This window comes from Schistocerca piceifrons, chromosome 8 (assembly GCF_021461385.2).
Source record: "Schistocerca piceifrons isolate TAMUIC-IGC-003096 chromosome 8, iqSchPice1.1, whole genome shotgun sequence".
Classification (NCBI taxonomy): domain Eukaryota; kingdom Metazoa; phylum Arthropoda; class Insecta; order Orthoptera; family Acrididae; genus Schistocerca; species Schistocerca piceifrons.
Genome location: NC_060145.1, coordinates 238,783,411 through 238,810,666, shown reverse-complemented (window position 1 = coordinate 238,810,666; position 27,256 = coordinate 238,783,411). Strand labels below are relative to the sequence as shown.

The following is a 27,256-nucleotide window of genomic DNA, read 5'->3' as shown; positions in this document are numbered from 1 at the left end:
GTAGCCCCATTACTGGCATAATTACAAGATCATTCCCTTTTTGCAATGATTCTAACCAACCTTTACTCACAGCATATAAATCACCACCTGTATCTGCTAAACACTGTACCTCTTCATCACACACCTGCAGACTAATCATTGGTTGTTTCAGTACTTTCCTTTCCGTGCTAGTATCAGCACCCTCCTCCAACAATTCATTCACAACCTTTCTTCTATCGAAACCTTGCCTGTTTCCGGAAATTACACAGATTTTTCCAGAATCACCTTCACCACTTTTTTTTTCTTGTACTAAATATTCTATCCACTAGTGACAACTCAACTCCCTTCTGGCGCTTCGCTATTCTCCATTATAGCCTCTCTCTCTTCCATTTCTCCACTATTAATTAGTTGACCCCCACTTTGGTCACCATCCTCCTGCTTCTCCGTAATAGCCTCACAAATGTCGTCATTTATAGGCGCTAATATTTCCTCCACACTGACATCACTAATTTCCTGTAATTATGCAGCCTCTTCCACTAATACACCATCCCTCTTGTCTGCAATACAGTGCTTATCTTGTTTATGTCTATCGAAAAAATCCTCTAAACCTCCATTAAAAGTACAGATTTTTGCGTAGCTCGTCTCGTCTGTTGCTACTACCTTCTGTACCTCCCTTACAGTCCCTGTCTGGTTACTGTTAACACATACAAAAGGTTTTGCTAGCGGGCTCAAACTACTACTTCCCGTCTGGTAAATGCTAGCCCTTTCACAGACAGCATTTAGTTTGACGGATTCTGTAATTCAGTACCCTTTCTTACGTTTACCCCTCTCCGCTGCTGCCTTTGTGTAACATCATTCTCTCGCACTGGAGAATACGATCGATAATCGTGCACCTGCTCTCCATTACTTCGCCTATCATTTGCAGGATAGCGTCACCTCCCGGCACCTCTGCCCCTGCCATTTCCACGGAACACGCCAGTTCTGTTAATGTTTACATTATGTCGCGGTGCTGTATCATTTGGTGGTCTGTCATTACGATTTGCATATTCCTCCTCATGCAATAACTTCTCAAACCTCTCCAAATGACTAATGAACTTACACACACTATCCCTCGGCGCTGAAATAAGTCTGTTCCGCCAGTGCATAGGCAGTTTACCTTCCAAACACATAACAATTTGCTCTGGCTCGATTTTGTTGTTTAAGTATGACAAATTTGTCATCCACTTTAAAGCGAACTTTTTACACTTTCCCTTCTGGGATTAAACTTTTCCCCCACCCAGAAGCTATTTAATAACTCCATCTGTTTTTGCTTACCCCAATATTATTTCAAAAATGCCTCATCCAAAGTATCGTACTGTTCAGTAGCAATAACCCCCCAAGCTCTGGCCTCTCATAAGAATTTTGACGTAATAAAACCTATTTTTTGTTTGTCTGACCACAAACTGGGTAACACACCTTCAAAATAATTCCAAAATTCTTTAGGATGCACATTTCCTGTTAGATCAAAACGTAAAAACTGTCTGTTAATGACATATGAAGTTTCAGATGATTCTACCACAGAACTACACCCACTACTGTTAATTCCATGTTTGAGGTTAGTTTCAACTTGGCATAGCCTACTGTCATGCTCATCCAACCTACTTTCCGCCTCTTCTACTTGGTTGGTTAGCTGAAGAACATTTTTTTTCAGACTCATCCACTCGTTCTGACACAGTTTTTACTTCATTCATACATTTGTCAGATTCAGAACTGATTTTGCAGGCTAACACTTTGTGATCAGTTTCACGTACAGATTCTACAGCCGCTATTTTAACCTGTACTTTTTGTATACCTTCTTTAATGTCATCTAATCTTTGTTAGTTTCCAATAGCAACTCTCTTCAAAGCCTCTGTTAATTCACCATTTACAAAGCTAACAGATCTTTTGCAATTATTCTCAACTCGAGAAATTTTGTCATCTACTTTATTTTCTGATGACTTCAATTCATTTTCCCACATTTCTTTTAAAACAGCAGTCTGCTTTTCAAGTTTTTCATTAAACCCACTATTAAGTTTACTAATTTTGTCATTAAAAAACAGCGGTCAAGTTTACTAATTTTTTCAGTAAAACCACTGTCAAGTTTTTCGAGTTTACTGTTAATTTTTTCAGCCAAATTAGATTGTCCTTGTACACTCCTGGAAATAGAAAAAAGAACACATTGACACCGGTGTGTCAGACCCGCCATACTTGCTCCGGACACTGCGAGAGGGCTGTACAAGCAATGATCACACGCACGGCACAGCGGACACACCAGGAACCGCGGTGTTGGCCGTCGAATGGCGCTAGCTGCGCAGCATTTGTGCACCGCCGCCGTCAGTGTCAGCCAGTTTGCCGTGGCATACGGAGCTCCATCGCAGTTTTTAACACTGGTAGCATGCCGCGACAGCGTGAACGTGAACCGTATGTGCAGTTGACGGACTTTGAGCGAGGGCGTATTGTGGGCATGCGGGAGGCCGGGTGGACGTACCGCCGAATTGCTCAACACGTGGGGCGTGAAGTCTCCACAGTACATCGATGTTGTCGCCAGTGGTCGGCGGAAGGTGCACGTGCCCGTCGACCTGGGACTGGACCGCAGCGACGCACGGATGCACGCCAAGACTGTAGGATCCTACGCAGTGCCGTAGGGGACCGCACCGCCACTTCCCAGCAAATTAGGGACACTGTTGCTCCTGGGGTATCGGCGAGGACCATTCGCAACCGTCTCCATGAAGCTGGGCTACGGTCCCGCACACCGTTAGGCCGTCTTCCGCTCACGCCCCAACATCGTGCAGCCCGCCTCCAGTGGTGTCGCGACAGGCGTGAATGGAGGGACGAATGGAGACGTGTCGTCTTCAGCGATGAGAGTCGCTTCTGCCTTGGTGCCAATGATGGTCGTATGCGTGTTTGGCGCCGTGCAGGTGAGCGCCACAATCAGGACTGCATACGACCGAGGCACACAGGGCCAACACCCGGCATCATGGTGTGGGGAGCGATCTCCTACACTGGCCGTACACCACTGGTGATCGTCGAGGGGACACTGAATAGTGCACGGTACATCCAAACCGTCATCGAACCCATCGTTCTACCATTCCTAGACCGGCAAGGGAACTTGCTGTTCCAACAGGACAATGCACGTCCGCATGTATCCCGTGCCACCCAACGTGCTCTAGAAGGTGTAAGTCAACTACCCTGGCCAGCAAGATCTCCGGATCTGTCCCCCTTGAGCATGTTTGGGACTGGATGAAGCGTCGTCTCACACGGTCTGCACGTCCAGCACGAACGCTGGTCCAACTGAGGCGCCAGGTGGAAATGGCATGGCAAGCCGTTCCACAGGACTACATCCAGCATCTCTACGATCGTCTCCATGGGAGAATAGCAGTCTGCATTGCTGCGAAAGGTGGATATACACTGTACTAGTGCCGACATTGTGCATGCTCTGTTGCCTGTGTCTATGTGCCTGTGGTTCTGTCAGTGTGATCATGTGATGTATCTGACCCCAGGAATGTGTCAATAAAGTTTCCCCTTCCTGGGACAATGAATTCACGGTGTTCTTATTTCAATTTCCAGGAGTGTATAAAGCCTATTAAAGTGGCAAACATTTCCTGCATACTTCCTAGTTCCATTTTTGGCATCACTGTTTTTTGTTTACCTTGTTCCACCGGAACTATACCAAATTTGGTATCCAAATTTGACACGTTTGCCACATTTGAATCAGTAACATTATTAACACTATCATCACACAACTGATTGGTACGGAGTTCGTGCTTAATGTCACTTTTGGGATTAGTATTATCCCCACCAGTTACATTAACAGACATACTTTAAGCAGACTCAATTCCAGTGTCTGTAAATGACATAGAAATATCATCAAAAACATCCTCTTTTTATTTTAACATGTACTCCTTCTCTCTGTTCAGGTGTGCTAGTGTGTGAAGCACTCACACTGAATGAAAGTTCTTCTTCCTTCACCGTATTCACAAAATCTTTATCACTTGCCATGTTTCTCAGTCTTTCAGCGCGCACACGCGCGCGCGCACACACACACACACACACACACACACACACACACACACACACACACACACACACACACACAAAACAGATGTAACAAAGTTGACTTATCTTTTGTCGAATGCTGCCGCCTCGGCGTGTCGGAACTGCGAGTCCGATCCCCTAAGGCTGCCGTAACAGTTTCCGGGCCCACGCTCGTCGTGTAGGCAGGGCGCTTCCCCATTGTACTGCTTGCTGCCACCGCTAAGATGCCATCTGCTGCTTCGCTGCACTCTCGTTGCTGCTGCAGCCGTTGCGGATCATCTTCTTTCTTGCAGCTCCAGCAACTTGAAACTGGTTCTGTTCAAATTTCTGCTAGTACTGGTTCACTAAATTCTTTCAGTAACGTTCGGTGTTCGGTCCATCAAAAGCTTTCTCTCGACCGCAGATTCAAAATACTACGGCTTAAGTGCTTCCTGACATTGATGCACCACGTGCAGCAGCGCGGTTCTTTCCGTCCTTTATGACGAACCTGCACCTACCTGTGAACATTGTCTCAGCATTTCATCAGTAGCCGAGCGAAACCTACTGTACTTCAACGTGAACCAGGCTGCGATTAAAGTCACTAATCTACGTTTCGGAAGAAAGTTTTTACAAGAAATGAAAGGTTTGAAATTTTGTCCTCAATTAATATATTCTGAAACTTAGGTGAATAAGTATCACTGCCAAGCCCGTGCTAGTCTTAACACTCACAATCCCTTTACTCACGTTAGCAAGTTTATAGTGTTGCATTTCCCGAAAACGTAATAGCTACAAATATACTGATTGTTTTTTATTGAGAATGCTCGCCAAATATTAAGTCTGTTGGTACCTAATGCAGTCACAGTTTTTAGCCACCGACCTGCTCAATACGCCATGCGGAATATGTGTCTTTTCTCGTCACAAAATTCACTTAAAAATTCCGAAATTCCTTCACACACATCAGAATAATTATGCCGTCACTTTCCAACACTTTTGTTGTATGAAACACTGCTAGATCTGGCAACTTATCATTTCCATTACTACTACACATGTCCGATCTGTTTCGTGGCTAGGGTTCGACTCCACTCTAGAATACTTCTAGTCTTCTCTACCAGCAGAGAAAGGCGCGTGAAGAATATTGCTTTACCATTGGTCAGTTTACTCAACAGCCAATAGCAAAACAACATTCTCCCCCATCAATTCACGCTTTTTCTCAATAACCAATCGCAAAATAGTAAACCTAACGACTGCACTTTTTACCGACGTAATTATCTAATATGCTGAAGTTTTGCTTATGCATAAAGTTATTTACTATTGTTATTTATACCTGAATTAACTTTCGTTTTACCATAAACTTACTTTACAAAACTATTCTACAAAACTCCCCTTTGTCCATATCCTTACTTCTTCGAAATGTTCCCACACTAAATCCTACTACATAACTCGTTAAACAATTATCTTCATGTTAACCTTAAACCACACTCACACATCATTCATACTGCTAAAACACATTTTACATACACAAAAAGAAATAATAACAATTTATGAAAATACTAGAACAGTTTATGAAAAACATTCTGTTACTTTAGTGCACTCTAGTGGGCACAATCGAAACTGAAACCACAGTCCCCTTATCCAGTATTATCCTCTATCGGCTGATACATATACTATGTGCGCGTCCAGTCTCACGTCACCATCTGTCACTATCCAGCTCTGAGATGCATCTTCCACTTAACTGCCTCTAAGGCAGGTTCGTTATACGGCGCTACGCCTAAAATGCTCAGGATGACTGTGAAACACCTATTTGCCAGAATCAATGAATTGAGTCATCTGGCTGTTTGACAGACCCTGGACACAGCGAGATAGATTGAGGACACTAGAATACTGAGCACCTTCCAGTGAGACATGATCTAGGAGTCTTGATACAGATATTTGCACATGTGCTGAAAGTTCAACTATCAAAAAATGTACTGAAGCACTACTTCGGGCCATATCATCTCTTGTCAGATGTCACGTATGAAGTTGAGAATCATGTCCCTTCATCAAGAAGACAGAAGTGCAGAGACATTATCCATGTTCTCATTATGAAGCCCTGCTATAGTTCAGGTTTGCTGTTCGACAATGAGAGTTTCAAAGAAAGTGATAATGCAGTCGGTGATTACAAAGCTTTGACTTGTGGGGCTACCTTTAATGGTCATTGCAGTGAAGAGAATATGACAACACCCACCTTTGACACTGTACAGGGGACAGTTGACAGGCTCTACACCCATTGTTCTGTAGTCTACTCCAGTGACAATTTCTGAAACAGCAGGTACCGTATCTCTGGGAGAGCTGTGCACTGTGCTATAACACTGGCAGTGTGGCGTAGTAGTTAACATTGTTGGTCGGTGTGCTGTGGCTCACCAGTTCGAGCCTAATTTAGTATGTATAATTTCTGAAATGTTCTTCAAATATCTTGTGCTTGTAATGTTTGTATATTTTATGATATGTGATTGATGTATGAGGTGCATTCAACAAGTGATGATGTAACACTCTTTTAATTTTTTATTTGTCTATCTTTGGTTGCACAAATGTGGAAGTTGTTGTGGGACATTGTGGAACATTCCTGCTTCAGCCACTATAGTTTCATGAAAACATTGAAGATCCTGCCATCGGATCTGATTGATTGTGGTTTTGACATGACACCATTCACAGCTGATTAACACACGCAAGTGCCAGTTATACTTGTATCATGCACAGATGCTCCCCCATGGGCAAGAGTATTAAAATGCCACTAGTTAACTGCTGAAGCGTTCACAACAAAGTTTTCAAGTTTGAAGGGCTCCTGAAAAGCAGTGAGGAACAGATAACACTATGTACAGAAAGCTGAAATTGATAGCACTGAAATTTTTCAGGAATTGGAAGGACAGGCTAATGGGAAATTGATGTAGTGTAGTTATTGGACAGTAGACAGGAAACTCAAATCCACCAAGATATAAATTGGAGCTGCTTGTGTGATGGTTTGGGCATGCCTCAATATGAAAGGTGGGCATAAAATGGTGATTGGATCCTTGTATTGCCCCAAGTTTCTCAATCTTGCTATAATCATCGGTGGGGAGTGCAGCCATCAGAGAATTGATTGGGAAAATTACTCTTTTGTTAGTGGTGAGTGTGAAAGGCATACTGCCAAAAAAATTACTATATCTTCCCTGAAAACTACCTAGAACAGAAATTTTGGAACCCAATTCATGATGAAAATATATTAGGTTCATTGGCAACAAAAGGACCTCGCCACTTTGGTGATGTCCACATCAAAACTATTATCAGTGACCATTATATGGTTGTGGCAGCAATGATTACCAAATTACAAAGGAGAACTAATGTTCAGTAAACTATACAGATAATTTGTAGTATCTTACCTCAGCACAGGACAGGAGCATGTAGAGAAACTCTGGCTCAAGTTTTAGAGAAACTCTGGCTCAAGTTTAAAGAATAGTTGATCATGTGCTGGATAGATATGAACCCAGTAAAGCAGTTCATAATTGGAGGGACTCTCCATAGGATATGGTGACTGCAAAGAAATGTCTAAAGAAACAGAGACTACAGCATAATAGGTGTAAAACAAAGCATGCGGCTATGTAGTACATAGATGCTGAATGAAATGCATTTGCCTGTCAGGAGAGCAATGCATGAAGCCTTCAGTGACTGCTATCTATAGCAGAGTATTGTCAAATGATCATTCACAAAACCTAAAGAAATTGTGGTTCAATGTAAAGGCTGTTAGTGGCCCCGAAGTTAGTGCCCAGTCATTCGCGAATAGTATGGGAACTGAAATTGAAACGTAAGCTGAAATGCTTAATTCAGCTTTCAGATCTTTCTCTCCAAAGGGAAACCTTGGAGAATTACCACAATTTAACCCTCGTACTGCTGAAAAGATGGAGTAAAATAAGTATTAGTGTCTGTGAGTTGAGAAACAGATGAAATCGTTAAAATTGAACAAATCACAGGGGATCAACAGAATCCTTATTGGATTCTACACTGAATTTGTGGCTGTGTTACCCCCTCTTCTAACTATAATGTGTTGTACATCCCTGGAACAAAAAGAACCTTTCCATTAGCTGGAGGAAAGCACAGAACACACTCGTGTACGAGAAGAGTAATGCAAGTGATCCGCAACACTATTGCCAGTGTCCGTGACATGATTTGTAATGAAAGATTTGGATCAAAACAGGTAGATGCAGTATTTCTTGATTTTCGAAAAGGATATGACTCGGTACCACATTTATGCTTATTTCCATAAATATGATCATACGGGGCATCGAGCAAAATTTGTGTCTGGATTGAGGATTTATTATTATTATTATTATTATTATTATTTTATTTTTTTAAAGAGAGGGCCCAGTGTGTCACCCTGGATGCAGAGTCGTGTAGAAGTAACCTTGGGTGTGTCCCCGGGGAAGTGTGTTGGGACGCTAACTGTTCATTTTGTATGCTAATAACCTTATGGACAATATTAATAGTGAAATCGTACTTTTTGCAGATGATGCAGTTGTCTGTAATAAAGTATCATCTGAAAGAAACTGTATAAATATTCAATCAGATCTTCGTAAGTTTTCAAAATGGTGCTGTTATTGACAACTTGCTTTAAATGTCCAGAAATGTAAAATTGTGCACTTCGCAAAATGAGAAAGTGTAATGTCCTATGAGTAAAATATCGGTGAGTTACAGTTCGAATCGGCTAGCTCATACAAATACCTGGGTGAAACACTTAGTTGGGATGTGAAATGGAATTAATCACATAAGCCCAGTTGTGGGTAAAGCAGGTTGTAGACTTCTGTTTATTGGTAGAATACTGAGGAACCGCAACCAATGTACAAAGGAGGTTGCTTACAAATCACTTGTGTGACCCATTCTAGAATACTGATGAGGTGTGTGGGATCTGTACCAAATAGGACTAACGGGGAGATATTGAAAGTTTGAACAGTAGAGAGTGTCACAGAGGTGCTGCAGAAACTGAACTGGCGGAATCTTGAAGACAGACAGAAACTATCTTGAGAAAGCCTACTTACACAGTTTCAAGAACTGGCTGTACGTAGAGACTCTAGAAACATACTACAGCCCATTGTGTATCGCCCACGTAGGTACTGTGGGGGCAAGATTAGGTTAATAACAGCATGCTCCCTATGTGGATGGAATGGAAGGAAACTGTAATAACAAGTGGAGTGGAACGTACCCCCTTGCATTCATTTCACAGAATCCAGGATTGTTTGGACAGTCTCTGCACTCATATGTTGTGAGTACACTCATCTCGTTAGGTACACTTTGTATACTTATTCCCCAGTACTTGCATTTTGTCTCCAGTTGTTTCTGGCTTTTGTATAATGTTTCTTTTATTATGAGATGTCTTTCTCATACCTCTTGGAACTGTGAAAAGTATGCTATTTATTATTTTTATTCTGTATTCATAAAGTATCATTTTACTCTGGGTTTTTGTTGTACAGACAATGCATATGGAAAAGTAACATACCAATTATGCAGAGGAATAGGTCAGCTAATGGTCAGCCACTTACATAAATAATGAAATAGCATCTGCTCCTGCCCATCACTATCAGGCATATTTGTATTGTATTTGAGAATTGATAGTGATTTTGTGACTGTTTGCTATGTGGATTCATAATCTGTACCACGATGTTATGAAATTTTGTAGGGATTAACTAATCTATCATCAGTCCTTCCATTTTCTGATCATCAGTCTTTGGGAATAATGAGAAACTGTCTTTCGTTAACCCTGTTTTGCAGATTTCCTATTCCACTGTAGTGTCCCATCGCATTGTATTTCCAAATTTAGTACAATTTTAGTGCTGTAGAGTTGTTGTGATAATTGGTACGTAAATGCAGCTTATCATACATGAATTTTTCAGCATAGATTTTCCCACCCATATCGTTAAGCATCTGCTTGAATACTGTGCACCATCCAAATTTTTTACCTTACACATTTTGATACCATATTTATGTCTTTCATGATATACACTGAAGAGCCAAAGAAACTGGTGCACCTGCCTAATATCATGTAGGGTCCTCAGGAACATGCAGTAGTGCCGCAACACAAGTTGTCATGGACTCAACTGATGTCTGAAGTAGTGCTGGAGGGAATTGACACCCAACTGCACATGCCCCACACCATTATGGAGCATCCCGATTCACGAGGTTGTCCCCATACCCATACATGTCCATTTGCTCGATACAATTTGAAACAAGACTCATCTAACCAGGCAACATGTTTCCAGTCATCAACAGTCCAATGTCAGTGTTGACGGGCCCAGGCGAACTGTAAAATTTTTGTGTTGTGCAGTCATCAAGGGTACACAAGTGGGTCTTCGGCTCCAGAAGCCTGTATCAATGATGTTTCGTTGAATGGTTCACACATTGACACTTGTTGATGGCCCAGCATTGAAATCTGCAGCAGTTTACAGAAGGGTTGTGCTTCTGTCACATTGAAAGATTCTCTTCAGTCGTCGTCTGTCCCATTCTTGCAAGATCTTTTTCCAGTCACAGTGATGTTGGAGAGTTGGTGTTTTACCAGCATAGTCCATATCAATTCTGGAAGGCCACTAGGAAAAGAATGTTACCTTCGTAGTCTCAGATGTTATTGAATTTAGCATATGTTAAAATGAAGGACTAAGTAAGGAACACGTAATTTTTTTTTTTTTTTTTTTTTTTTTTTTTTTGGAAAAAAATTTAAAATGCTGTATCTCTGGAACAGTTCTAGATATTTTGTTGGTTTGCTTTTTATTTGAAAGATAATTGCTTTATGATTGCAAAGAAATCCTGCACTTGGACTCACCTGTCAGAGTTCTTTTACTCTAGCATTCTGAGCATTTTTATAATGTATGGAATTTATTTTTTCCACAAATGCCAATCCATGATATTTTAATTTTTTCTCTGTTGATTAGTACCATATAGTTCTACATTCCCTGAAAAGGAGAGCTTCCACTTTTAGGTTGAACAGGTTTTATAAACAATTGAAATTTTTGCCATACATAAAACCTGTTTTATTATCACATAACATGCTCATAAAAATCAAAACCTAGCCTTATTTAACATAATTTCAGTTTTGAAAGATGAGTAAGAGACTATTTTTTTTAAGGATTTTAAATGATTCCAAAATGTATGTGAAAACTCCAAAGACGTAAAGGTTTCAATTAATAATAAGTCTGTGTACTCTGTTTTGTACTGAAAGTAGCCAGTCAATGAACTAAAATGTATTCCACTGCTTCAGTATCTTCCTTTGATATAGAGTTATGCCTTTCTGTGGAACCAATAGGAACTGGAGCACTTAAACAGGAAGTGAGCACTGATGGCATTGTTGTCCTTCAGCTGGAAACCTATATCCAGCAGCTGGTCCATGTGGTAGCATAAAGTTCACTACAATTTCGTTTAACTCTTATCTGATGTCTATAATCTCTGTGATCCACCAGCCACAGTCATACACACATGCCACAAACGTCCCCCTTCTCAGGTTGTGAATCTGAATATTATCCTGCTGTTTCTGAGGTGTCGGTCAAACAAATGAAAGTTCTTTCTTGCTCATTAAATTGCATGCAATTTGCCCATCACTTTGGGTCCAAAAATGTGTCTTCTGAATTTGTTTCACAGGAGTAGTTTGTTTGGACCATTCTTATTTTTTCTACTCATGGAATTCTTAGAGTTCCTCTTTGGACAAAAGAATGAGGGCTGTGGATGTGTAAGATTTCATGACTCCCGTAAAATCCTCAGTATTCTGATTCACAGCTGTATTTGGTCTTCAGCAGACCACCTATATCATCACAAGGCCCCTTCCCATTACCAGTAGCAGTGTATACCCAGTCAGTTGGCACGAGCAACTTACTCAATTCAAAAAGCTGGTAACGATTTTTAAAATGACTAGGAGCACCATCAGAAATAATGATGATTTTTCTCTGCTCATGTTTGCAGTTGAAGAATTTTGCGCATTGCTAGCAAAGCATGTGCCGTGTCATGTCTGTGTCATTACTTATAACTGCAACAGTTGTGGTCTTGGTTTGAAAATATGTCACTCCTGGAAAAATTGGAACCTGATCATTACTCCAATGATACCCTTGTATTTCTTGTGGGAGGACTACAGACCAGTTCTCAAAAAAATCACGGTGGACTAACACAGTTCTTCAGCCTGTACACACCCTTTCATTTCTGCAATGTGTTGTAGTTGCAATTTCGTCAGATGCTGGTATTCGTATTATTCTTATGCTGAACAGTGATACAGTCAGAAATGAAGCACGGCAACTGACTAGATTTTTAAATCTAAGATGACTCCTCTAATTTCTGTGCAGAATGTAATGTACTAAAGAGGTATCTGCAAAGATTTTCAAACGAAGAAAATTTTTTGCTAAACTCTTGTTCAGAATATCTTCTATCATACACGGTCTGTTATTTGGTTCTTGTTGATCATTATTTAAAAAAGCAGCAGTGTTAGTAACAACAAATAGCAGTCACTTGACATTGTTTCGCTTATGAGACAATTCCTCTCTTTTTTGTTATTGTAAGCGGCGGTAGTGTGCACAAAAGCCTGCCATGCCGTGAGCAGTGACAGGTCGTAAACACTCGATATCAGAATGCAACAAACAATGCATGACACAGTACGATAATGCATTTTCAGCTTAGATTGATGTAAACACCTATAACAAAGAGAACAGCAGTTATCAGATCAAAGCAAAATAAGCAATCGATTCAAACAGACGAAGCACGTGAAAAAGGAACACAGACAGCGTGCCTGACGCATAGCAGTGGCTACCTGGTAAAGCCTAACTGCTAAGCTTACGACTCGAACCAAACTACTGTAGCTGTATCTTCATCCATTCAACCTAAATTGTGTCTCAAGTTACAATGGACCAACTTTGTTTCGATTTGGAGGTGCGGTCTAAAACTTTTGTCTCCCCTTGATTTTGAGTCTCATTTTTCAGGTGCGGCTTAGATTCGAGTGCGGCTTAGATTCGAGTAAATATGGTACCCATACGTAATGAAATACTCAAGAAGACAATATTTGTTCTGCACTATCCGGTTTCTACAAATACTAGACCTATCCTTTGTATTTTCACTCAGAAATATATTAAAAAAGTTGTCATTAGTTTCATTAGCTTCACACTGAAGTAAGTGTGGCCTAAAAAAATCCATTTTTGTTTTGCTAGTAGGATAAGTAAAAATCCCCCTTTTGTTAGTGGCTGATGCTTCCTGTCGTATGGTTTGTTATGTTGTATGGTTCGTCATGCCAAGTCTTGCCTGATTTATAAACTTCGGCCAGTGTGGGTTCATCGTCATTATCTTCATCATAATCATCATCACTAACACCACCATTATCATCCGTATCTTCCAATTCTGCATTGTCACGAGTCATATTTGAAAGCTCTGCTTCCACACTGTCATCTCTCTGGCCAGTTTCTACATTCTCATTATTCCATGTATCTTATTCCAAATTGTCAAATTCAAATTTAAAGTCGCTATCTTCTAATATGTTCAGTAACTGATCGTCTGTAAATTTTTCATTCTTTTTATGTGTTTTAACATTTGAAGGTCTCAGTGTCAGTTATTTGGCCACCATATCGAATTGTGTAAATTCTGGACAACTAATCACAAGAAAACAAAATTGTAGGCACAAAAAACTGTTCCTGGACCCTTTTCAAACTGTGCAAAGAAGTGTTCACACCTAGACTGCATAATACGCCTGTGGACAGTTGCACTTATAAGTGACTGGCACACTGGTTTGCTGATTGTGGAAATGCTTATAAGCATTAGAAGCTTTAAGCTAGTGGCTCTTGTGGATTTAGACTGACCAAAATTTCATTATAACAATAAACTTCTTTCCTGGTAGTCTTCTTGGGTTTGCTGCCAGATTCTAAAATCAACCTGATTCTATATTTTGGTGTTCTCCTTGTCCCCCATCTTTAGGAGAACACTGCTGCTGTTTAGTCCTCATGGAAACTGATACAAAGTCTGCAGATTGTTGTCCTGTATTGGTCTCCATTCAATACAGAGTTCGTGTGTCACCCACCACAGGTGCTGCCCTCAAGGCTAGGGTGGTGGCACAGCCCCTAGTAGATCACTTTATGCAGCCATGCCAGTATAGGGTTCCATGCTCTATTAGAGGAAAAAATCTTGTCTTTATTATTATACATTTTCTGCCAACATAATTTTCATCACCCTTTTGTAAACACTGTTCAGGAAACCTGTAGTGGCATCCATCAGTCTTGTCAAATTTCATCTGTGTCCCCCATTTAAACATTGTTGGTCTACCACTGATTTTTTAGGCTGTTGTAATCTTGTGTGATGGTGATGTTCCATGAACCTGTGCCTGTGCGAAATTGATGGAGTTTCGCATATTTCACTCTTCCTAGGTCCCAAATCATGTTTGACAGAGCTGAGTAGTGTCTTAATCGTGGAAGTTAGACAGATCACACTCTTAACGTTAAAAGTCCATAAAATTCTTCCAGTCTCCCAAGGATATGTCTCCAGCATAAGGAATAAAGGCAACAGATCGATGCTGCTGTTCATGCACCTCCAGGGATGGTTCAAACTCCATAACCCAACGAATCTGCATCTCATAGTGTCCATTCTCCTTAAACATAGCTGTCAATTGCACAAATTCATGGTTTAAACTGTCCGCATTGGACATAGCATATGCTGTGTGTACCAGAGTCCTAAGGGTACTATTTTGGTGGTACAGTGGATGGCAACTGTCGATATGCCAGTCTGTTTGGTATGAGTCAGCTTTTTGTGAACACTATGTCCCAGAGTACCATAACATTTTTTGTAAACCATTACATCCAAGAATGGAAACCTCCCATGTTCTGATGTGGGATGATTATGTCTTTAAAATGGATTTGCTGCTCAAAGACTCTGCTTACAGAAGGTTATGCAGCAACCCCACAGAAAGAATTGACCGCAAGACTGCTTCACTTTGGAAAATGAGTAATTTATCAGAAGATGTGTGCAAAAAGGTTCATCCTGGTGCTGCCATTCCACCTAGGTTGTATGGTCTGCCAAAGATTTATAAAGAAAGGGGTACCCTTATGCTCTGTAGTTAGTAATTAAGATGCACCCACCTGCTGTATGTTTCACCATAGAACTCCACAGACAATACAGTAAATCAAACAAACATAACAGGAGCACCCGTGAGGTAAACAACAAAAAGAAATGTACACTTAACAAGCACTCCTACCTTCTACATGCTTCCTAAAGTCCATAAACCCAACCCTCCAGAATGCCCCATTGCAGCTGGTTAGTGTGTCCCCATTGAGAGAATCTCTGCTCTCGTAGACCAACATCTTCAGCCTCTTACCTGCTACCCACCCTCCTGTACAAAATATATTAATCATTTCCTCTACTGACTCTCCACAGTTCCTGTTCCTTTATGACATGGTGCCGTGCTCGCCACTATTGTTGCCACCTGCCTCTACACTAACGTCCATATCGCCCATGGCCGCACAACTATTGAACGCTATATTTCCCATTGCCCCCACGAATTCCAAACCAATCACGTCCTTCCTAGTAGCCACAACCGACTATATCCTCACCCACCATTACTTCTCCATTGGAGACATTACCTACTAACAAATCCGGGGTACAGCTATGGGCATACACATGGCACTGTCCAAAGCCAACCTGTTCATGGGCTATCTAGAGGAATCCTTTCTAACCACCCAGAATCCCAAACCCCTCATGTTATTCAGATTCATTGATGACATCTTCGTGATCTGGATCAAGGTTGAGGATGCCCTATCCACATTCCTCCAGAGCCTCAACACCTCCCCCATTTGCTTTACCCGGTCTTCCTCAACCCAACAAGAAGTGTTTCTCAATGTTGACCTCCACCTCTCTATACAACTCCTGCTCCCAACCCCTTGCCTCATGGCTCATATCCCTGTAATAGACCTAGATGCAAGACCTGTCCCCTATATCCTCTCAGCAGCACCTACTCCAGTGCGGTCACAAGCATCACCTGTTCCATCAAGGACTACCTGTGAAACTGGCCATGTGATATACAAGCTAAGTTGCAACCACTGTGTTGCATTCGATGTGGGCATGACAACCAACAAGCTGTCTTTCTGCATGAATGGCCGCCAACAAACTGTGACCAAGAGACAGCTGGACCACCCCATTGCTGAGCACACCACCCAACACAATGTTCTTCATTTCAGTGACTGCTTCACAGGTTGTTCCATCTGGATTCTTCCTACCAGTACCAGCTTTTCTGGATTGCTCAGGTGGCGAATTCTCCCTACAATATATCCTATGTTCCCATAACCCTCCTGGCCTTAACCTTCGTCAGTCCTTGTCCTTTACCCTCCTATGTACTTCCCTGTTCCCATTCTAGCACTACGCAGCCCTCTATTCCACCAACACAGCCACAGTGTTTTTACTTCTCTCCTTTTCCATCTCCTCCCCCTCCCCCCCCCCTGCCGCCTACCCTCTGTCCAACCTTCGACTAGACGTACTTCTTCTACCCTCTCCCCATTTCATCCCTGTATGCTCCCACAAGCAGCACTTTGCCATCCCTCACACCTACCCTGCTATCCCTTCCCCTCCCAGCCCCAGCCTCCTCCTCACTCCCATCACCCAGTTTATTTCTTCCATCATGCACTGCTGTTTGCAGTCAGGCCTTGGCAGCCAGAGACTGTGATCATGTATGTGAGTTATACGTGCGCTCTTTTGAAGGCGTGGTTGAGTGAAAGCTTTGTGTGACACTCCTTTTGAAGTGTATACCTGCGACTCAGTATATCTGCTGTGTAGTGAGTAGCAACTATTGTTTTTGTAATATTGTCATTATTCCTTCCTGGATTTTCCATTGTTTGAAGTAAGCAAACAGCCATTCTTTCTTTGCTGAACACCCAATAAAGAACAGGATGTGAACTATCTAACAAAGAATGGTACGTGAAAATTGTTCGGGTGAACAATCACAGCAAAAGAACCCTAATATTACAGTAAAACTTCCACACACCATGAGCCCTAACACTGAACAAGAAAGTAATTAATGACCAAATCAATTCTGGTAACAACTCATTGATCATATGATCAATGTTGGTCACTAAAACAATAGCATTGTGTTTTTTGTTCATCTTTTGGTGTCTATATGTCGTTTAGTATTCTTTTGGTTGGTGTGTGTGTTTTTTGTATGGTTGGTGTCTATATGTTGTTAAGTATTCTTTTATTCTTTTGGTGTGTGTGTGTGTGTGTGTGTGTGTGTGTGTGTGTGTGTGTGTGTGTGTGTGCAGGGGGGGGGGGAGTGTTACACGTCTGTTGTCTGTTATTGTTTTAATGGCAAACTTGATGAATGAGTTGTTACTTACATTGAATTGGTCATTTATTACTATCTTGCTCATTGCAAGGACTATATGTTCATCAAAGTTTTCTAGTAATGTTAAGAACCAAACCAAAATGTTGCGACCAGTGGAAGTTAGGCATTAAGGTGGTGCATGGGAAAACTGGACAGCCTAAGTAGGTATACTATCTAAGTAGAAGTCAGTTATGGCACATACGCACTAATAAGATACCAGTTCATAAGTAGAAACAAGTATTACTCTAACATCATGAAACTGGTGCCACAGAAAGTTGTTTCTCACGTAATAACAAAAGAATAAAAAAAAGGTGTAATGAAGTAACAAATCTGTTATTGTTACATAACACAAATTTTGTTTACAGAAACAGTGAGTTACAGGCTACTAAGATGCTTCACAAATCAAATAAATGAAACACACATGGCACAATAAAAACAGCCTTCCATTTAGGTGCATTTGGGGAAACACATGCCAGGAATAGTTGGGGTGTTTCAAAAATACTTTTATAAATTTTGGGGATAGGTTCCTTACACCAAAACTATAAAAAAAGTCTAATAAACATGGAGTGTAAAATGTACACCTCAAGAGCTATGAGTACTTCTTCAGTAGAAGAGACGTGTTTCAAAGCTGAATAAATGCCCCTAGCTCTTATGTTACATATTTTAAAGCCCGTGTTTACTAGATGTTTTTTCCTGGGTTTGGTATAAGAAAAATGGCCCCAACGTTTGTAAAAGTATTCTTTATGTACCCTGTAAACTCAACTAAGGAAACAATAGAAAACATAAAAAATAACAGTGTAGTTACATTTACCTTCACTACTTAATATTGCAATTTGGTTGCTGTGTCCAGTCTTTATTAATGTTGCTGCTGCTGCAACACTTAGTCACTTGCATATTTCAGTCAGAACAGAACCACCAAATCATATTAGTTGCCGTGTTATTCATTTAGAACATTAGTCATTTAGATTTCTTTCACCTGTCACCCCCTGCCTGAGTTTGAAAGAATAGAGCTTGCATATTTAAAAAAGCTTCTGATTTTGATTAATTTACATATGAGTTAATGTGTCAATTATTTGATGTTCAGTATGTAAGCAAGAAAAAGTTGAAATATTTCGAAATTATTTTTTAAAGTTTGTTGGAAGTCGCAAAGTGCTGTCATTATCAAACACTGAATGAGTATAATCTGAGTAATTCGCACTACTTCATAAGCAAAAGGTAGTTTTTCACACATCTCAGTGTTTTTATGTCTTGTTTCCTGGTCTGTGTTTTATATAGTGACATAATTTTGCAGGTACATCTAAGTGGTGTATGTGGATCCTGTTTGCAAATGTGTTGTGAATAGAGTTATTAGTAGAGAAATGATATAATTAAAACGTCATGCATGATGCAGCAGATTTACCGCGTGAACACCTTCATAAGTGATAAACTTTTCCCCCTTCGTCATTTTGTGGGGCATGTCAGTGAGAAAAAGTTTCAAAAAGTTTCATAATGGTTTGGAATTTTGTATCAAGTTTGTTGGAAGTCATGAAGTGTTCTCATTCTCAACTGACAGATAAGGATAGTTTGGATATTCGTGCTCAGTGAGTTATGTTACGTCAAGTCATATATACAGTTTTTAAGTGCAACTTATTTTACCATGTTAATTTAACATAAGATTACATCTTTTAATGAGTAGATTATGACTGCATTTGAAATGCAATTTCGTCAGTATTTGTGTGAAGGATTGAAAATCAAATTTTTGTTGCTCCTGTAAGCGGTTGGATAAGGCAGCTTGCACCACAGCCTGGGTTTGCTGTTTAGCAACTGGAAATTGCTGTATGGTGAAGAAATGGCAGGCAGCGAAATAATATTAACTGTTTCAGGATGAAATGCTGTGACTGTGATTGAATGCCTAGTGTGGAGATTAAGACTGTTTTGCTTTTGCATACAGGCTCACATTGAAGCAGATCTTGATGAACCATGGTTCTCAGTTGGTGTTCCTGGCCCACCAAAATGTTGTGAAGGAGTTCCAGCTCGTGTGCAGATGTTCAGTGTTCCTGCTTCTAATATCCTCAAATCAATGCTCAACAGGGGTTTGTGGTTTGGAGCATTTAATTTTTTTGACATGGCAGTTGATATTGGAATGCTACCAGATGCTCATACAATTCAGATGATCTTTGATCTCATACTGGTGAGTTTTATATTTTTTTTTATATTCGTGTTTGTTTAGCTCTGCTCCTAACCCTAACCAAAAAACGTCTTGATATTGACATTGTCCTATTCTGCATGATTACAGATGAGGAGAGGCCATGATGTTGGGATTACAGATTTACTTCAAACTTTGTACACCTTTAGTAGGGCATTTAAACAACAAAATGTGCAAGTAGTAAGGTGCATTACTCTGGCAATTCAGAGAAAATCACAAGAGAAATTTTATGCACCTATTATGTCTTTTATGTGTCTGTGCGTAGGTTCCAGATGTTAGAGTTCATGGTGGTCAAGTGATTAACATTTGAGCTTCGTAACAAAAACATGTATGAGGCGAAGGTTCAACTCCCGCTCAAACTTAATTGTTAATGTATCTTTTTTCATGTTATTTAGTTTATATGACAATTGAGAGGTAATATAATTAAAAAAAAAAACACATGTATTGCATGAAGTTCAGTCAATTTCATATTATTTTATTACTTACTATTTTTAATGAAATTTAATTATTAGAACAAACATGTGTATAACTATCAACAAGTAAACAAAAAAATGCATATATACGATGACATCTTAATTGATGACGCAGGCCTTCCAACTTGCACAGTTAAAGTCATACCCTCGAAGTGTACTTTGTTTTGCCAACCATGTCACATTTATTTCTAAAGGTGCTTTATCAAGCACCTTCAGACCTGTTCTTTTCTGATTAAGAGTGAAAGAGAAATTGCTTCTCGTGAAGATGCTATTAAAATCCATTTCACTGTACATCACGAATTACCAGCACCTGTATTCGCGAAAATGTTGCATTACTCATAGTGTGCATCCAAACTATCAGAAAAAAGAGAAATTTTCCAAAATGTCAATGAGATGTGTTTTCCATTTGAAACTCTGAAAATTCCCTGCAAATGCTGGGAAACTGAATTCATTTGATGGAGTAGATGCCATTTCAATTTATGTATTCCATGTCTGTACAACAAATACCCCATCCTGCAATGTGTTATGTTGAGAGACAATCCGACAAGTAATTGTACATTACTCTTGTGGTCTAGCACATTGTGACTTACTATATTACTGATTATGAATAATGTCATTAGCATAATTATTTATTGAAGTTTGCCTTGGGCTTACCAGGCATCTCCCTCATCTTTGAAAATTTAATTAAAAATAGTTAATAATCAAATAACATATGAATTTCACTACAATTTCGTGTAAATTAAATGTGACCAGTGATTAAAATACTAAGTGTTAGCGGGATTCAAATTGTCGCCTCATCCGCAACCTTCTCATTAAGTGTGAATGCTAATCACTTGACCACAACAACTTCTTACACCTAGCACCTTTGCACACATACCTCACGTATCTACTAGACATGTAAAACTTCTCCTGTGAAGTTCTCAGAATTGCCAGAATAGTGCACCTTACTACTTGCACATTATGTTCTTTAAATGGCCTGTTAAAGGTGTACAAAGTTTGAAGTAAATCTGTGATCCCAATATTGTGGTATCCTCTTGTGAGGTAAAACACAATAATATTTAATAAATATTGTTACTGATTTTCTGTATTATTCACTACATTGTCATTGCTTACAGTGTATCACAGTAGTGTAGAGAAAGTAGAGACAAGCAGTTTGATATAAGACACTTAGGTCTATTAAGTTCGGGAAACTACCTAAGTTATAGTGTGAGAGATTTTTAATATTCTCTCACTTTGTTTTGCGCAGACTATTAGTCCTTGAGACTTAATGAATAGGACCCTGTTTGTAGGGTTGGGGTAGGTTGGGCTAGAATGTGAAAGAGGTTGGGTGGGTAAGTCACATAGTGTGCACCACTAACCCAGAAACAAATGTATGTTAGATGTGTTCTCTCTCAGAACCCATTTAGAATAGGGCATATGTCCATATGAAATTTTTTTCCTTCAGGTGATCAATATGAGAAAAAAGCACTGCTTACATGCAGCAGATATCAACATGGGTGAAGATACCCATAGGTTACCTTTTTAATCTGGAGAAGCTTTTCAACCACCGAAAATAGGAAAACATTGGATGAAAAAGGTTTACCAGATAGTTAAATATTGACTTATTAGATATTACTGACTGACAGAAATACGTCGTGGTAGGACAAAATGATAGGGGATTAATCACTGAAAAAATGCTTGTAAGAGATTTTCAAACCTTACATGTTACACCTCATCTGTTATTAGTATTTCATAGTTGATTTATCATGTCACTTTCCCTGCAGTGAATCCTTTGACCTAAAGTTGGGGGGTTTCCCTACTCAGTAAAACATTTCTTGTTTTCCTTCTGTTAACCTGTTGTATTATTAATGATTAGTTTTATAAATAGTCTTTTTGTTATTTTTTACATTAACTAAAAAGGACACTTCATACATTCTTATTATTTGATGTGGTCAAATTTGGAGATTAGTGATCTGTTGTGTTACAGCTGTGGATTCAGAAAAACCTTTGATAGTCAAGGTCACAAAAATAGTTTTGTTGACTTGTAGTGCACATTGACGGAATTGGACAGTTTACATATGGGGACTCAGAGGACATGCTTGCCACATCAATTTATTCTAAAGCAATGTTAGAAGCAGTGACTTTATGGACTCAGCAGAACAAGATGCCATATTCCACCCCAGGAAATTAGTACGTAGTAACCTCCATATGTGAACAAAGTGTTGTGTGTCCCTCATGGCATAAGTCTTTGTAGATAAGGAAGTGCCCAGGCTGCTTAGCTTTTAATTTCAGCATTAAGTATTGTTTTGTCATGTGATGATATTTCTGACACAAACAAAACCAGTCTGTAAATCGTCTTGCAATTTTGATAGGAGTTAATGAACTCTGGCTCATTGTGAATTTTCCTTGTGGGACAAAGATATTTCATGAGCTGGGAGGACTTTCGCATATGTGCTATCCATTTTCTTTAATTGGGCATTGCTATTGATGTGGATACTCTTGGAAATAACTGCTCAAATTTTATTTTAAATATTGTACAAAACTTGGAAAAGTTCTGCGTCTACATTATTTCTGTGCACACTTCATCCCAGCTTTGGTATAAAAATACCCTGGAAAAATTGTGAGTACTACATTTTGAAAGACGTCTTTATTAAGTCTGCAATCAGATGAGCTTATCCAACACAGCTTTTACTTTTATTAACTGGCAGAAATGATCAGAGAGTCAAATATCATTTACTAGTCAACATAGTATTTCTTTCATACATTCGTAACTACACGATCGATTACTAATGCCGAGGTTTTTGTTACCATTGTTGTGCAATTGACCAACTGTGATATTAATGGTGTGCTTCCAGATGTGCTGCCTAGTTTTTGTTTATGCATAATATTTCGACGTCTGACCTGTCCATCTTCTTCAGGTGATATGGGAGTTTTGCTATTATGTGTACTTGCTGCTTGAACTCTTAACGAGATCATGAACTGTTGTTTCCCTCACACCTTTATTTATAGGCAATATCAATCCCTAATGCCCCCAATGCCATGGATGCTCTTTTCATCTTTCAGACCATGCACTCATGTTCTGTGAAATGCAAATTTGTATTCTTAAGCCGAAACTTTGAAAATATTTGAGATTGCTACTGGTTTTGTCCGTGATATTTGTGTTTGTTTCCACGTGAGATTATCGGGTTCTTAGACATTGAAACTTTTTTGTGTAAATGCTAATATCTGTTGACCTAATGCTCTGCAATGCAAATTACTGTACAGTATAAAGACCAAGTTCAAATTTCTTTGTTTTATTCTTAATTGACATGTTTTGTTGGGGAACTGTTGGATTTGTGTTAATTACAGTGATAAGTTACACATATGACTTCGTTTTGATTTTGGCATCTAATAAGTGAACTTTTTGCTCTGATGGAATCTTGCCTTTTGAGAGCTGACTGGGACATTTTTTAAGCAGGAGGACCTGTTGTTTGACAAGGAGACAGCACGACCGTGGGGTCGGGGATTTGTCCGAAATTTTGTGTGGTGAAAGACGACCCCTAACACCTCACGTAGTTAAAATATTAGGACGCACTACTCCAAGAAAAATCGATCCAAAGTTTCTTAGGAGCCTTATGAGTATAAAATGTTAGTCCATTGCCGAGCCGCCATCTGGCCTAGATGGTAATGGCTTGGACTCTTTCGCCAGAGGTCTCGCATTCGATTCCTCCTCCGGCACTTTTTTTCCTTCTGTTTCATTTTCCTTTGTTATTCCACCAAGTCGATTGGGAAACATTCAGTTTTTATACATATAATAATAATAAACAAGAACCGCATTGGTAATTATCGTAAAAACAAACAAAGCAATAATTTTTGTGACATCTTGCGCAACATATAAAAGCAGATTTTTTACAATCACAGGGCATTTGCAATAAATCTGTACAAAAACATGCCCCATTAACATTTATGATAATGTTTAGAGTTTCTGATAATTTGGAGACAAACCAGGCATGTTGAATCATGTTTCGGAATATTGGTGACGATGATTGATGGTGAATTATAGAATGAATTTTTATACAATCTTCCTGGGAATTAATTTCACAATTCTCCTGTAACAATGCGCTGCAGTTTTGCAAGTGCTTGATGAAATTTTTACCTTCCTTGTAAAAGTAAACATCACAAGGTTGCACCAAAAGTGCATTTTGGAGATATGACTTTTACAGACCAAGTTGGCATATTTTCGTTATCTTGAAAAATTGCATCATATATCTTGGATTCGTTTGACCTCCCCAAGAGTCAATGAGAAGTAAATATTTCCAGAATGAGATTTTCACTCTGCAGCGGAGTGTGCGCTGATATGGAACTTCCTGGCAGATTAAAACTGTGTGCCGGACCGAGACTCGAACTCAGGACCTTTGCCTTTCACGGGCAAGTGCTCTACCTACTGAGCTACCCAAGCACGACTCTCGCCCCGTCCTCACAGCTTTACTTCTGCCTGTACCTCGTCTCCTACCTTCCAAACTTAACAGAAGCTCTCCTGCGAACCTTGCACAACTAGCACTCCTGAAAGAAAGGATGTTGCGGAGACATGGCTTAGCCACAGCCTGTGAGGACGGAGCGTGAATCATGCTTGGGTAGCTCAGTTGGTAGAGCACTTGCCCGCAAAATGCAAAGGTCCCGAGTTCGAGTCTCGGTCCGGCACACAGTTTTAATCTGCCAGGAAGTTTCAGAAGTAAATATTTATTCTCCCCGACATTAAGATTTTAAACATTTCTGGAGAAAATCAATGTATAAACCTGTTGTTAATTTTCCGGACTTTGATGATGCTACGATGACATTCGTAAAAGTATTGGCATAGCCATCTAGTAATTTGTGAATACGAGGTCTGAAATGACCGGTCGCTTCTTGTAAGCATATGAAGACATACGGGAGCAGTTTTCCGGATAATGTTATTGAATATTGTGCGGTGTACGAATGCCTCACTTTATTCAAATCCGAGTTTTTCACGAAAACTAAACAGATTGATATTGGCATCCTGAAACAGTAGTGTTTTTAATATTAAACAATATATGAATGTGTATGTAAATATCTTTTTCTATAATTAAATTTGAATTGATATATTTTAAATCAGTAAAAACATTTTGTACGCAGAAAACATGTATTTACCTGTTTGGTCAGTATTTACCACATAATCCTCATGGTATTGAGGGACTAAACGGTACGTCTGCCGACAAAAGGTCTCTGCAGGGGCCTGGATGTCCTCCATTGACGCCGCTTCTTTTTCGAAACCAGTTTCGTGATCTAGCATTGTGAAATTGTGTGCTTCTGTTTAAATGCCTCGACCCATCGATCAGACGCCTTGAATTTGAAATCGATGAATTGTGCAGCCGCAGCCAATGCCCATTGCTGTAAATTTCTTGTCGTGACTTGCTGATATTGCTCTCTTGCTTCCACAAAACAATCGTAGGTCCACGAATCTATCGCCTTAAATTTATCCATTCGCATACCACCACTTTCAATATCTTTCTCACATTGTGAAAGATATTCTTTCCTCTTCAGTTGGCAGCATCCTTTTTCTTTTTTGCAATGTTGCCAAGGACCATATGGGGTGCGCTTTAGCAATATTCACAACTTTGACTTTATAGGCAATGGGAATCATATCCCTTTTAAATCTTTTCGGTGACTGTTTATATTCGTCTGGAGACAAATCACTTCGTGGCATTTTGAACTGTTCATCGTTCTCCTCAAATTCTTCGCAATCCTCATGAGGGTGAATTAATTCCTCTTCAGTTACGAATGCTTTTTCACCCAAAAGTTCCAGTATATTATTATGAAGTTCTCCAGCCAATAACATAGCATCGCGAGAGATTTCTTCCGAAGATGTCAATGCAATTAAATTATTTTCCGTCAACAGCTTTTCATAATACGCCACTGCGTCCTTCAATCGTAATTTTTATAGACCACTATGAATGGATTCTTCAGGAATTTCTTCTCCTATTCCAGATGAGCCAGCAACTTCTTCAGTCGACATGTGTAACCTCGGATCGGAATAACACGTTGAAATTTGAAACAGGCATGTATGTTCACGACAAAATTGAAAAACAAACTGCCGTTTACTTCTCACAGCTAGGGCACAGTCCTATGCGCAGATGACCATAGTAATCCCAGGGGGACCCCTTTAAATCTTGAAACCCCATAAAACAAAATAGAACAACGAGCACGAATGTTTTTCAGTGAATGAAAAACTTTATGTTCTTGAGCTAAAATAATGTTTTAAAAATAATGTAGGTTTGAGAAACTTTTTGAATAATTGGTGGAATAACAAAATAAAATTAAACAGAACAAAAAAAAAGTGCCGGAGGAGGAATCGAACCTGAGACCTCTGGTGTAAAGAGTCCGAGCCCTAACCATCTAGGCCAGACGGCGGCTCAGCAATGGACTAGCATTTTATACTCGTAAGGCTCCTAAGAAACTTTGGCTCGATTTTTCTTGGGATTTTCCGAGAAATGCGTCCTAATATTTTAATCACATGAGGTGTTAGGGGTCCTCTTTCACCACACAAAATTTCGGACAAATCCCCGACCCGATGGTCGTGCCATCTCCTTGTGAGTGTAATCTAAAAAGGCACAAGTTGTTCTACCAGTGATGACATGTAGCCTGAGACTCGTCCACCATTTCAGTAACTAGGCCAACTAACCTCTCCTTCCCAGTCCTGTTCAGATTGTAGGCCATGTCTACTGAAGCCCCACCTGTCAACAATCCTAACTGGTACCAGCATAACATGCACAGAGTCAACCATCATCAGCATACTGAGCCCTGAGTGAAAGTACTATTAAGGCGTGGCCCATCGTATGCTCTAACATCGTAGCGGATTACCTGTTGGCGCCCAACTCTATTAAACTATCTCATCACCACGTATATTATATGCCCAGTCCCTGTATAAACAATTTCCTTCCACACCCACTGTTACTACCTCATACTAACTCGTGACAATATTATGAAAAGTGTGTGTGTGTGTGTGTGTGTGTGTGTGTGTTCCTGGAATTTCATACTGGCATGTTAAATTCTTGTACAAATGCCATAAGTCCTCTATCATTTGATTCTGCCCTGCAGTAGGTTTAAAATTACTAGTGACGTGGTACTCTGACCGTAGTATTTCCTGTGACTGGTGGCCTATACTTCACCCTTGGCTACCACATGACTTTCTTCTTCCTGACATTTTTTACCCACCAAGGCTTCCTGATCGCTGCTAGAGTCCTCTGTATATTTGCTAAACTGCCTCCAGTCTGAGATATCTCTAAACATAAT

At 39.9% G+C, this 27,256-nt stretch overlaps 1 protein-coding gene across 1 annotated transcript in view; it reads left to right on the top strand.

Annotated features, from left to right (window-relative positions):
- The window catches only part of LOC124711447, a 461,065-nt gene that overhangs the window by 338,664 nt on the left and 95,145 nt on the right, over nucleotides 1-27,256 (top strand). Inside the window, exon 8 of the mRNA XM_047241528.1 lies at nucleotides 19,263-19,502. Coding sequence (XP_047097484.1) covers nucleotides 19,263-19,502 — 240 coding nt within the window. The remainder of the gene's footprint in view (nucleotides 1-19,262; nucleotides 19,503-27,256) is intronic.